Raw genomic sequence first — 13,910 nt, forward strand, 5'->3', positions numbered from 1 at the left:
GTGGCTACTTGGATTGACCGTGACAGAAATAACGAGTTTAACGGTGGAGCTGATAGGCAAAGAGGAGGACGACCAAGGGCTTTAACCAATAGAGAAGTTCGACAAATTGGTAGAACAAGCAGGGCACAGCCATTTCTAACAGCGCGGCTCGTTAGAACGGAACTTGCGCTACAGACAAGTGTGAGGACCGTACTAAGAGCCTTCGCAAGTCAAGGCCTTCATGGAAGGATCGCGTGTCCTAAAGAAAAGTTGAGCGCCATGAACCGACGAGGGAGGCTGAAATTTTCTCGTTTACATTTAAATTGGACACTAGAGCAGTGGGAAAGAGTAGTTTTCACGGACAAGAAAAGTTTCGTCGTCGGACATAATGGGCAGGTAATTTCATTTATTGAGAGGAAGCAATGAGATGAATGGCAGGATAAGATCAACATAGTCTATTAATATAATTTTCAGTGAACTTGAGTATTCAAATATTTATATTTCTTTAATGTTATAAAGATATGGGTGAGGAGACCTGCCTGCACGCGCTACAATGAGCCTTATATCGCCGAGGTCCAACGCAGCGGCCGTTTCTCGATCAACGTTTGGGGCTGGCTATCGGCAACGAATTCCGGGTGTTTGGTTCATATCGAAGGACGGAACAATGCCCAACGATATGTCCAACTCCTGGAGAACGATTGCTTTCCTAGCATATTGGAAAGGTTTCCCGACGGGAACTTCATCTTTATGCTCCACCGCGCTCCGATCCACACGGCAAGAGTGACCACTCAAGCTCTGGAAAGGCTTAGTGCGGTTCATGGTTTTACGGTAAATATCTTGTCACTGTAGTTAACAATGTAATTCATTAGACTGATTTAATCTCTATTTTATACGTTGCAACCGTTAATTTCTCATGAAGGTGATGAATTGGCCTTCAAAAGGTTGTGACTTGAACCCAATCGAAAACCTGTGGGCAGAGATGGTTCGGAAAGTTGACCATGTCAACGTCAGGAACCCTGCTGAGTTGTTGGAAGCGGTACAAAATGCTTGGCGCGATCTCAAGTTGAACGTGGAACTATTCCAGGCGTATCATCATTCAATGCCCGTTAACTTCGTCATGTAAAAACTTTAATTGGTTTTGTGTAATTTTTTACATGTTTAGATCTAATATTAGATTTGGTTAAAATTTTCTTAAAATCTTGTGTTATAAATATCGTAGGAATTATTCCTAACGGATAATTATTGGTTTTAGTGGAAAAATGTCCACACATGTAAATACTGAAATGATAACTGGCGATGTCAACTGTTTTTTCATTCGTCAAGTTTTAATAAAAAAGCAATAAATATGATCGTATAGTTCTTTTAAAATTCATTACACAAGTTGTCCTGTGTTCTTATTTAAAACCTAATTACTTCCAATAACCGAAATGGCGACATTGAACTGCACGCAAACCTCTATCGCGTTTTTAGCAAAAGTAAATAAACCGTCAAACCGGAAACAATACTCGAAAACTAACAAATCAAACCCGTGTCCTAAAGTGTTCTCTAAACCATTTATTACTCAAACTTGAAAGACACCTCTAATCTAAGACAACAAGTTAAATTTTAAACTCGAAATTTTAAATTAAATCACAAGGACGCCTACGTAAAGCTCAGTAACTTGTATGCTTAACATCTATAGTTACAATTTGACTGATAATCTACTCCGAGTCCAAACAGTTTTATCTAGAGGTATGAAATTTTGCAGGGACGGTACTGAAAGGCAGTAGGCGGGCTCTAAGATTTTTTTCAATTCCTCATCATCTTGAAAAATGGCGGCGTCTACGTGTTTCAATCGAATCTATAACATTTAAAACACTGGTTCCCAATTTCCGTAAGACTGACTTCATGTCTTTTGAAGCTCGATTTGCCACCTTCGTTAAAAATGGTGGCCTGAAATGTAATAATATATCTCGATGGGCAACGCCAGTTGTTTTTTTTTTGCCACTCTGTAAATACTAAAGGTTATTGTTTTGAAAACATTGAAGATGAATTTTTTATTCTAAATATTCAAGTTGGAATTCTCCTAAATATTCAAGATGAATTCTTTCCTAAATATTCAAGATGAATTCTTTCCTAAATATTCAAGATGAATTCTTTTCTAAATATTCAAGATGAATTATTTTCTAAATATTCATGATATAATTTCAGTAAAACTTCATCTGCGAAAAAATACATAAATAAAATAAAATTTCTATCCGAACAACCTTGGAGAAGCTTCAACCTTTGACAGGGCAAGAAAATGGTATTTAACTCTATACATGGGCGCCCGTTAAATTTCTCATTTCAAGTAAAAATTCCAAGGCGTCTTAGATTATTGTGTAAATCTAAGTGTCCCTCTATCCATATAGATTATTAAACGTAAACTTTAAACTACAAAAGAATAATATCAAATTATTTTAGGGGAAATAGTCAAGGTTAATAATGGAAGCAGACTCAATTTAGTTTTTTGCCAAATTAACGATAGTAAAATTGAGATATTAAATTCTCAATGTCACAAACCAAGGCGATTACCGACTATATTATAGCAGGAAAAGTATGGGCTATTGAGTCTGACTGTTTTCCGATGATCATTGAAACTGGTCTACTCTAAGCTAAAAATATATAGAGCAACCTTCATACGCTGAAACACGACACAATTGCAAACGCTGTGCTTTTTATCGTTTTTAAGGCCTCTCTCTCTTTTGAAGTTTTGCTGGGTTTAAAAATTCGCGGGTAATTTTGATATTTGAGGTTTTTAAAAGCGACATCTATGCGTGGTGCCCAAATACGTCTTGATCCCCTTCCCTGAGGTAGCGCGCTCAGGCCTGTATTAATAATAAATTTATTTTGTTATAATTTTAAAACTTTTTCCTCATTATTTTAAGATAAATTTAGTCTCAAAACATATTAAAAAAAATATTTCGTGTGGAATCTAACAGGCGACCCATGGTTCTGCCGCGCAAAAGGAAACGCCTCTAACCCCCATACCACGAGCCTACTTGCTCAAATTCATATTCAAGAGATATGTGTTATAAAGCTCGCTGACGTGAATTTTACGTTTTCGCGTTTTTAGCCACATCGTAGTATACGATAGGCTCTTAGTTTGACCCGAGCCGTAGTAGTGGCCGGGGTTGTCGCTTTCGTTATCGTCAGATTTTAGCTTAAAAGGAACTTTATATTACCACAACCCACCAATAGGGGTAACTGGGCTCCGTTAGAGATTTAATTGTAATTAAAATGTTTTCAGCTCGCATCCGGGAATCGAACTCGGGTCGCTCACGCAGTAGACAGACATTTACCACTGAGCCATAGAGACTTGATAGAAACCCCTATTTTTTTATTATTTATTTTTATCTCTAAAATGTCGGCGTGATGTGGGGTGGGGTACCTCTCAATCTGTGGGGTCGGATACTTTTGAATTATTATCTGTGGGGTCGGATACATATGAATTTAAATGTCTTGGGGTTTTCATTTACGTGCTAATTAAATAGATAACGATTTTCCCCGTTTCCTACCGCGCTCCACATGTGTTTCGTTCTCGTTCGGTAGCTTTCGCCATCTATGTTATGTTTGACTGGAACGTTTTGGCGGTTGATTCAAATGTGGGTTTAGATAGAGCTAACATAGTGTTAAATGAGCGTTAAGCGTTTGATCGTTTTAGCCTTGCTAAAGGTAATTCGAGGGGATACTCACTAAAATGGGTAATAACTATAACTAAACTTTCTCTTTCAAACGTTTCTGGGCATAAGTCCTTGTTAGAAATTTATAAGATGCGATAAGTGTGCATCGGCATAAGTCTATGTTGTAAACTCATCCAGGGGATTATCACCAAAACTATCTGTTCTTCGATTCGCCGGAATATTAGAATTACATCATAAGTAAATTTATACGGTTATAATTTTATCACTGTTTAGAGTAGGACATCGAGGGGCTATTAACTCTAATTTTATGCACGGTAAATTATTTAAGCATTGAAAAAGATAGCGCTATTCACTCATTAGGGTAAGGTATAGAGCGGTTATCCACTCATTAGGGTAGGGTATAGAGGGGCTATTCACTCGTACGATGTGGCTACTATTACGAGCCCTTGGGCCGTCTTGTTTAGATATATATGCGTATCGAAAAACGCCCAGTGAAAACCCAGTGTAAGTCTAATTAAAAATCGAATCGAACTTCAAGTGTGAAATTTACTTCATGTTGAGGAATCGTCTTAAATATTCTGCCATGAACATCATCTGTTCCGGAAAATTCGGCATATACTGATGAAAATTGAAAGTTTAATTGTCATCAAAATGCAATCTTAATTAATAGACACTGAAGACTGGCTTCAACAAAAACAACGCCAGCTCACCTCAAAATGCTAATCTTTCGAACAATTAATAGATGTCTCATGTGTGTACCTTAAATATTAATTTAATCTTCAAATGAAAGATAATATTTAGGATTAAAATATCCAAGTTATACCTGTATTTGAAATATCGACCATTTCCAACAAATTCAATTTCGTTCAATGCCATTTTGTAGTTCACTTAACTCCTAGAATGGTAAATCCAAATACTTTCAAAACTGTAAAGAGTTGCTGAGAGATTTTTCGTGTTTCTTCAGTAACAGACGAAGATTAGTTAAGAGTGTTTGGTTTGAAGCAGGAATACATAAATTTCTTCTACTAGGAATCTTTATGAGGTCATAGACCCCATACTAATTACTGATTGAATGTAAGGGAAAAATTTGTATAACAGCCCGCGACTCCCTCCTTGCGTTTCATTGGCTGTTCACATGTATAGCAACAAAAAGAAATTAAGAAAACCACAGCAAAAATAATCCCTAATCAATCAAACAACAAAATAAATCCTCCTCTCGCAACGACTCTAAATAACTCATACGCTTATACAATAAAACTTCTATTGTCAATATATATCTAGCCATTAAAAACAAATAATAATAGTAAAAAAGTAGCTCAAAGAAAAAAGTTACTTAAGGCGAATCCCAACTTCAACTACAAAAATTAAAATTGAAAAAATATCCATGCAAAGAGAATTTATTTATATTAGGGTTTGGCGCTCATAGGTCGCGGGAATCGCGGCGCAGGTCGCTAGCTACGTCTATATCACGCGGTTTTTAAGTTCAAATACATGATGACGTCAGGAATGACGATTTCAACACCTCCTCCCCCTTAAGTCATCCAGAAAGACCCAGAAAAGGCCTGTTAAAGATTCCAAGTAGAAAAATCTATGTATTCCTGTTTGAATCAAGAACAAATCTCTGGTATTAAACAAGACTTTCTAAACTAACATAATTAAAGCATAAGTGTATAATTTATTTTTCAATTCTTTTATTTCCTGGTAAGCTGTCAGTATTTTAAAAAAATGGGTTTAATCTAGTTTATTATAATTGGCAGAAATCAAAGCTTTTGAATTGATAAGTTGCATATGAATATTATAAATATTCAAGGTCTATTCATTATGGTTAAGTCAAAAAACCAGCCTCTTACTGCAGAGTTTCTCAAATCTATTAGCAATAATAATTTTACAGAATTATAAGAAAATTTGATACTTGCCTTTCACTTCATTTTTTGTTCGAGTATTTCTCGGGATTTAACGCGCAATTACTCCATGCGGACATTGGCTATCGCGTCCTTACGCACCCCGGAAACTGCGCTTTCTGTTAACCACTCTCTACTTTCTTAAACTATAATGGATTTAAGAGTATAATAGGGCAATTTAAAGAAATCACGAAGCTTGACGCAATTATAGAAATTAAAATAGAGTTTTATACCTATTCTTTAGCGGCGACTTAATCATTAACATTAAACTAACATTATAGAAGAGTTAGTCACTCGAAAGTTTAACAAGGAAAAAAATCGTTTTTCTACGAGAATATTTACCCTTTCTGTGGTTATATTCTACTATAGTTAAACTCATATTATAAACCATTTAAAGACCATTACTTTTGGTTGGTTTTTCAGTAAAAGTTTGTTTAGCTTAAGTTAATTGTTCTCGTAATAATAGTTAAAATGGCATGCAGAATAATAGATTCGCTCTATTTAATAATCTTTTAAGCGTTTCTTACAAAACTTTGCGAAGAAAATTCGATATCAGAAACCAAAACTTACCTTGTTTGCGTGCCACAATTTAAGGTTCTTGGAAACCCGGCCGCTTCTCACTTCAATCTTCTTTTTCTTTGAAAATGGTGAAAATGTAATGTTGAAATTTTTCCGTCTGGGCCTTTTAGCCCAAAACCAAGGAAGGCCATTTATAGCTTTCAGTATGGTGCCGGATAAACATAATGGTTAGCCCCATAATGGCCTTATGGTCATGAGCAATATGACTAATGAATTGTTAAATGATTAAAAACATTCGAGTTAAATAAAGTCCGTTTTATCTAGGTGTGATTGGGGACGGGGAGGAGATAGTTTCGTATGTGTTTCAAATAAATCGGCTTCGATACAGTTGTCCATCAAATTAAATTCAAACTTCAGGGTTGCCGCAATCTAATCTTACCAAACGGTCGAATTAAAAATTATTCCAAATTGTTAGCAAATAAGTAGTACATAAATGCCGATCCCAAAACAGTACAGTGGAAGGCAGGGGAGGATTGAGGATTGAGGCTTGAAGATTCAGGATTGAGGATTGGAGGATTGCAAGATGGCGGGTGAGAAAATAAGATGGTGGATGAGACTTTGTACGTAAGCCTTTTGATTGACGCACCCCTCTCTCAGAGCTGCAAGGGGTGTTTTTGATTGACAGGTCAATGAAGCGTGTTCGATTCTCGGATGTAGAAGTACATACATTGGAGTATGAAGATAGGGTGAGTTATGATTTAAGAAATAAAGAGTATTTTAATATGTTAATTAGATTAAAATTTGAACCATTAATTTCTCCCGTATTAATCAAATAGTTAAGGGGCGTATGAAACTCCAGATGACGTTGAGGGGGGAAATAAAGAATCCCCGTAAAAACCTAGCTCTATCGATTATTCTAGATCATTCCATAAAAATTAAAATTCACCCCGTAAAACCCAGGTTAACGTTGTTTAAGGTCAGGATGTAAAATGTACAGTCAAAGTTGTCGATCGTTCGAGAATATTCTTACAGAAAAAACCCACGGCGTAAACACCATTAATGTACAGTCAAAGCTAGGATGATGATCTTATTAAATAGTATAAATAGCCAGGACCCTGAGTTAAACCACCATCACAATCTCACTAAAGTTTGACGAGGAAGGAAGGAACGGCCACCAAGTACAATGTAAGTATAGTTTTTGTGTACTTAATATTTTTAAAGTTAAAGTTTGAACCGTAAATATCAGTGTTAATGGGAGATTTTTTTACCCTCACCAAGGCTTAGGAAATCCGTGGTCGTTGACTTTGATTTTCTTACCGGGTGAATTGTTGGAGTTCAACGGGAACAAATAGCCAAGGAAGTGGCCGTTACATCCGTAGAGAAAACACCGAGGGTTGGCTCATGGTCTTTTGCGCCCCCATACAGTGAGAAAGAACTTACATACGACACAGTGCGTCAGAACAGGTGGCTTCTGAACAACCTGCACGGCCTGGGATGGGATGATGGAGTAACGCCCTACGATAAACTCCGGGAGTGCCTCCTATCTGCAGTACAAGGCTACGACCGCGTATTCTGCAAAGATGTGGGAGGATAGTCATAATTAAGATGGGGGAGGTAGGGAGGACGTAGATGAAGACGTTATGCTCTCACAAGATGACGTCGGGTTAAATGAATTTATGGACCACTGGGAGGCCGAACAAAACGCGGTAGAACAACCCAGGAGTCAACAACCGGACATTGAGGAAATTAACGCGCTCGATAACGCGATTTTCTCGGCCAGAATTACCGCCCCAGAAGTTGTGACGGACCCCGTTTTGTTCATAAACAAACACCGGGAAAAACTAGAAACTTATCTCAGAAACAAACTAAGCGTGAAAAAGGGGATTAAATGGTACTTGGTGGTACAATCGTGGTACACTCGGGAGTTGGCTAATACTGCTACTGAGGCAGAAAATTTACCATTCTTTCGAGGATTTATGCATGTAACAATGACACCGGAAGTTATTCCGGGGCAAATTAACTCGAGTCGGGATAAGATCGCCGAAAGTATGAGCACTTTCGAAGCTATGGGGAGCGGCTGGGTGTTGGTTCGAATTATATATTTACAAATTAATATCATCCAATATTTACCCCTCGTCGGAGGTACACACTTCGAATTGCCGCGTGTGATTGCGAATAAACGGGCAACAGTCAACGTTAACCCAGAAGACCTCCGGGATAATAAGTGCTTCCTATGGTCGATTTTAGCCAAACTACACCCGGCTTTAGTCAACCCAAGTCGCATAGCGCATTATAAACAATACGAGAACGAACTCGATTTATGTGGTATTAAATTCCCCTTTGAACTAGACGCGTTTAAATTAAAACGATTCGAGGAGAAAAACAATTTACCAATTAATATTTTCGCATATGAAAAAGGATATTTTCCGCGTTTTTTGAGTGAGAATAAAGTCCACCAATCTAGGGAGGTTGACCTACTTTTGGTGTCCAATGGACAGTCAAAACATTTCGTATTAATTCGTCACCTAAGTCGACTGTTTAGTGGTTTCACCAAGCACGGTCATGAATCGTTTTACTGCCATTATTGTTTAAAAAGAAGCTCATCCGAAGCGGTATATAATGACCATATTCGCGAGTGTAACGTGCACGACCCGCAGCGAGTTATAATACCACACAATGAACCGATTTTGAAATTCAAAAATTTCGGATGGAATCAAATGGTAATTTGTTAACAATATGATAGTTTTGATAGAACTCTATAACAGTTTCTCTTATAGGTTCCATACATAATAGTTGCGGATTTCGAATCGTTGTTGACAAAGGTGGCAACATGTCTACCAGAAACCTCGCTATCATCAACCACAACTTTGGCGCTTCATGTAGCTTGTGGGTTCTCCTACACCATTATTGGTCCAACTGGTTATTTCAAATCTGTGAAACAATACGATGGTCATCTAACTAAATACTCTATTCAGGAAAACTAGTTAAACATGAAACGTATAGAGGACGTGACGGTGGGATGAAGTTTTTGAAAATGCTCATGGACGAGTCAAAAACAATAGCCGAAAATTTGAAAGAAAATATACCAATGCAACTGACGGAAGAGGAGGAGGCCGCGTTTCAATCTTCTCGTTGCTGTTACGTATGTGAAGAACCTTTCTTGGAAACATCGGTCAAAACACGTGACCATGATCACTACCCCGGAGCGTATAGGGGAAGCGCCTGTCAGAGCTGTAATTTAAAATTAAAAGCACCAAAATTCATCCCAGTTGTGATGCACAATTTAAGCAGGTTATTATTACGAAAAAAAATAATAATAATAATAATAATTCATAGTTTGAGAGAGATTTTAACCGATCATTTATATTTCAAAGATATGATGCTCATCTCATCATGCAGAATATAGGCACCATAAAAAACACAAAGATAGACTGTATAGCGTCTAATAGCGAGACGTATATTTCTTTCTCGCTGGGTAATCTTCGCTTCATAGATAGCGTTCTTTTTCTCCCCGCATCGTTAGAAACACTAGTTTCAAATTTAGCTAAGGGGGGAGCCCAAAAATTCCCTTTATAAAGCACAGTTTTTAAACCGGTGGAAGTAAAATTACTTCTACGGAAGGGTGTTTACCCATATACATATATGGATTCAGAAGAGCGTTTTAGGGAGGCACAGCTACCACCAATCGAATGCTTCCATAACGACTTAACCGACGAGCCGCTGAGTGCCGATGATTACACTCATGCCCAGAATGTGTGGGAATCGTTTAATATTAAAAACTTGGGTAAATATTCACACATATACGCACATATTGTAATAGATAAGATAATTTATTTTTTTTCTCCCTCGCTCAAATAGGTGGCTACCACGATTTGTACGTGTTGTCGGACACACTCCTCCTGGCTGATGTGTTTCAGAATTTTCGTCGAATGTGTGTGAGATATTACCGTCTAGACCCAGCCCACGCCTATACACTACCCGGTTTCGCCAGGAATGCCGCTTTGTGTATGACAAAGGTGTCGTTGGACCCATTCCTGGATGAGGATATGCACCTTTTTTTCGAAAAGGGGATTCGAGGAGGGGTGTCGATGATTAGCCACCGCTTTGCAGAGGCTAACAAAAAATATCTAGAAACGTATGACAACACGAAATCAGATAGCTATATATGTTATCTAGGTATGAAATTCGAGAAAACATAATATCATACAACGTTTTACTAACGAATATTAACAATAGATTGCAACAACCTCTACGGGACCGTAATGTGTGACGCCCTACCGATGAAACAATTTCGATGGGTTGAACCCGCCCAGAACTCCGAACGCGAGATTTTGGACTGTCCTGACGTTGCACCGGAGGGATTTATTGTCGAGGTTGATCTAGAGTACCCTGAGAACCTTCACGATACTCACAACTGCTATCCTCTTGCGCCGGAATCCCTCTCCGAATATTCCATAGAACAGATGACTTCCCTTAAAATCCCCATCAAGGAGTCATTACCCAAACTCGTCCCCAACTTCCTTAAAAAAGAACGATACGTTGTACACAATCGTAATTTGAAATGTTACGTCTCGAATGGGTTGAAAATAACCAATATTCACCGAATATTGAAATTTGAGCAAGCGGCTTGGATGAAACCCTACATTGAATTCAACACAGAGAAGAGAACCAAGGTGACGGACGATTTTGAAAAGGATCTCTTTAAACTCATGAACAACGCGGTATTCGGTACGTAGTAAAATTAATCACTATTATATTAAGATCTCTTATAATATTTCCTCTCTCACTTTTCCAGGCAAAACCATGGAGAACCTTAGAAATCGCCAAGATTTCAAATTGGTGACCACCCCCGAAAAGGCGGTTAAGAAAGCCAGCTCACTCGCCTTTGAATTATTCCCAATTTTCCACAACGAACTAGTTGGAATTCATTCTGCCAAGAAGAAGCTAGTCCTAAATCGACCTATATACACGGGGTTTGCCATCATGGATCTCTCAAAACTCCTGATGTATCAATTTCACTATGATGTAATTAGAAAGGAGTATGGTGATAGGGCGAAACTCCTCTTTACCGATACCGGCATGTTTTAGGTCGATATGCAAGGCTTACGTGTACTAACCTTTTGTAAAATTATAGACAGTCTCACCTATCACATTGAGACGGGGGATCTATACGCTGAGCTCGCCGCTCAAGCGGACAAGTATGATTTCCCGGGGTAGCCACGTGACCATTCACTTCACATTGATGCTATCAAGAAAAGACTGCGGAAGTTTAAAGACGAATTGGACGGCACCCCAATTCAAGAGTTCTGCGGGTTGAGACCCAAGATGTACAGCATCCTATCGGCCAAGGGAGAGAAAAAGACGTGCAAGGGCGTGTGCAAGCGGGTCGTGAGGAAACGCGTCCGGCACGCGCATTATCGCGAATGCTTGCTGAACCGTGAGTTGACCACCGCGGAGATGGTCCAAATAGTCAGCGACAAACATATTTTAAAAACTGTTAAACAAACCAAACTGTGTTTAAACCCTTGCGATGATAAAAGACATATTTTGAATGAACGGTATTTCCACTCTAGCCCACGTTCATAAAAATCCAAAATAAAAAGAAAAATTATGACAAATTTATTGAGTAGTTCTTATACATATATTCCGAAATCATATTATCGTTAACATTTTTATTTTTAGAAAATCGTTTTATTATATGAAACATTTTAACTCCCTACATCTATACAATGAAAAGTAAAAGTAATGACCGCCGCAGGTTTGAATTAATTCACCCTGCAGTTGACGCGAATTAAACGTAACAGTTAGGCTGTTTCGCTCTACAAAACCATTAAATTTAAATACATCCGGAGGATTTCCATAGCTTTCAAAGAATTCAGTATTCTTTTTCCTCGAAATGTATATAACCGTCCAATGTTCGCCTTTCCCTTTAGACGTATCAGTGTTCACAATTAATAGCGATGGAAATGTTTTAACAGTTAGTGGTAGTTTATCCGCCGGAAATATTCCCCGGAACAAATTCCTAGTGTATGGGTCACGCCTTAACATTCTTTGAAGTTGTCGAGAGTCCATTATGAGCTTTGATCGAATAAAACGGCTCGGTTTTTGTCAATTTCAATAAAATTGGAAATCGAAATAGTAAACGACGGTAATTGTAGCCGATAGCGCTTCGGCAAATATTAACTCCAATCGGACACTACCGTTCTTTATAAAGTTGAAACTTTCAGTCGAACTACCATTCAGGTCCGGGGTCAAGTCGAAAACGAAAAGAGCATTACCATTGGCGAACTCGTCACGGTCAATGAAATTACCTTCGTCGATATTCCATTGTCCGGTTTGAGGAAAGAGATTGGCGTACGATTTCATACATAGGTTATCCTTAAAGTTGGGGTTTAAGGGTTTAAGGGGTACGCTAACCCCATCAACGGATAAGGTGATTTGACTCAGCGCTTCATTTTTAAAATTAAAAGGCGACATTTTATAATCACCTAAAAATGCGTTCTGGTCTACAAATCCAATTACAACTTTATTCGGTTGTTGACCGCTAAATAAATTGTCTTTGACTGCTATTTTACTTCCTTGAGATATGGAAAATGTATTACATTCCGTACATGTTATGGGGTATTTAATCGTGGCCAGTTCCAGGGTTTTGGCGTGTGATATCATAATCTCGTGGGTTAGTTTAACTCTTCTTATGAATAACGAAGCGTGGGTAAATATAACTTTCGGTTTAATTCCATCCACATGTAAGCAGAATTCGAATTTAAAATTCACATGGACCAGATTGGGGATGAAGCGATTTTGCTGACATATATCGGCGTGTACGACACCAATCAAGTCTATAACCCCATTTTGGGCGAATTTACTCCGTTTCTCAAACCCTTCACTTTCGAAAAATTCGTCAAAATGTCCCGCCGTATCTTTGTAGAATAGTGCCCCGGTCAAAAAACTCTTTTTCGCTGGACCACCAAATTTCAATAGCGTTTGAATCATGCTCTTGAATGCGTATTGTTGAGGACATGATGTAACTGATCTATCATTCAATGATACGTGTAGTTCACTAAAAAGACTGGAGAGTAATAGGTTTTCGGGCCCAACTTTATCCGCCTGAGTTGTCAAATTACCATCGTTGTCGTACACAGCGGCTTTAGTTAGAGACCCATCCGCTTTATCCACTTTTACTTGTACTTGCAGGAGCGTGTTTTTCAAGTCCATGTATGACTCGGAGTCCCCGGTGACGGGAAATATAATAGCCTGATTTTCATCTGCGTTGGAGGTAGAGTTATACTCCACCCATTGACTTCCTATTATCCCAGTTTGGGTAAAGGGTATGTAAAAAACATTTAGTTCCGAGCTGACGCAAATTCATAGAGTTTGGGTGTGCGAGCGACATTATGAAAATATATCCGGGTGTAAAGATGACGACCTTCTCTTCTTCTTAGTTCGAATAGAACTGATGATGGGTGACACTTTGCGTTTCCTTTTACGTCCGTTTCCAGTTAGCTTGGTCACTTCTTCGGCCGCAATTCTCAATGTTTCCTTACCCGCTTCTTTACCCCTAGTTCTCAATGATTGTTTAATGGGTACACCGCTTGTATAATCCGTCGCAATTTTCATGCCAGTGTTTAAAAACTTTCGACCTAGGAACGTGGCAACCCTTTTAAGTAATGGCATGGCTGATCTGAACGGCGAGGAGAATATACTTCCCAGACCATAACCACGTTGCACGGCCAAACCTCTATATACTGGGATGGATCCATGTCCAATTTGATTTAGATAATAATCCTCATAATCCTTAACAGAAACGTGACCCGTATTATATGGAGATATCCTTACACTTTGACAATCA

At 38.4% G+C, this 13,910-nt stretch overlaps 1 protein-coding gene across 1 annotated transcript; it reads left to right on the forward strand.

The window, feature by feature from the left end:
• The first annotated feature begins 9,703 nt into the window (after positions 1 to 9,703).
• LOC149640011 (uncharacterized) lies at positions 9,704 to 11,856 on the forward strand. The gene is made up of 7 exons (XM_089850857.1): positions 9,704 to 9,845; positions 9,920 to 10,237; positions 10,298 to 10,789; positions 10,857 to 11,138; positions 11,196 to 11,259; positions 11,320 to 11,619; positions 11,820 to 11,856. Exons 1-7 carry the CDS (start codon positions 9,704 to 9,706, stop codon positions 11,854 to 11,856), a joined length of 1,635 nt encoding a protein of 544 aa, XP_089706983.1.
• Positions 11,857 to 13,910: the final 2,054 nt, after the last annotated feature.

The sequence above is a fragment of the Phalangium opilio genome, unplaced genomic scaffold (assembly GCF_054372755.1).
Source record: "Phalangium opilio isolate 3A_F unplaced genomic scaffold, DU_Popi_V2 ptg000094l_1, whole genome shotgun sequence".
Classification (NCBI taxonomy): domain Eukaryota; kingdom Metazoa; phylum Arthropoda; class Arachnida; order Opiliones; family Phalangiidae; genus Phalangium; species Phalangium opilio.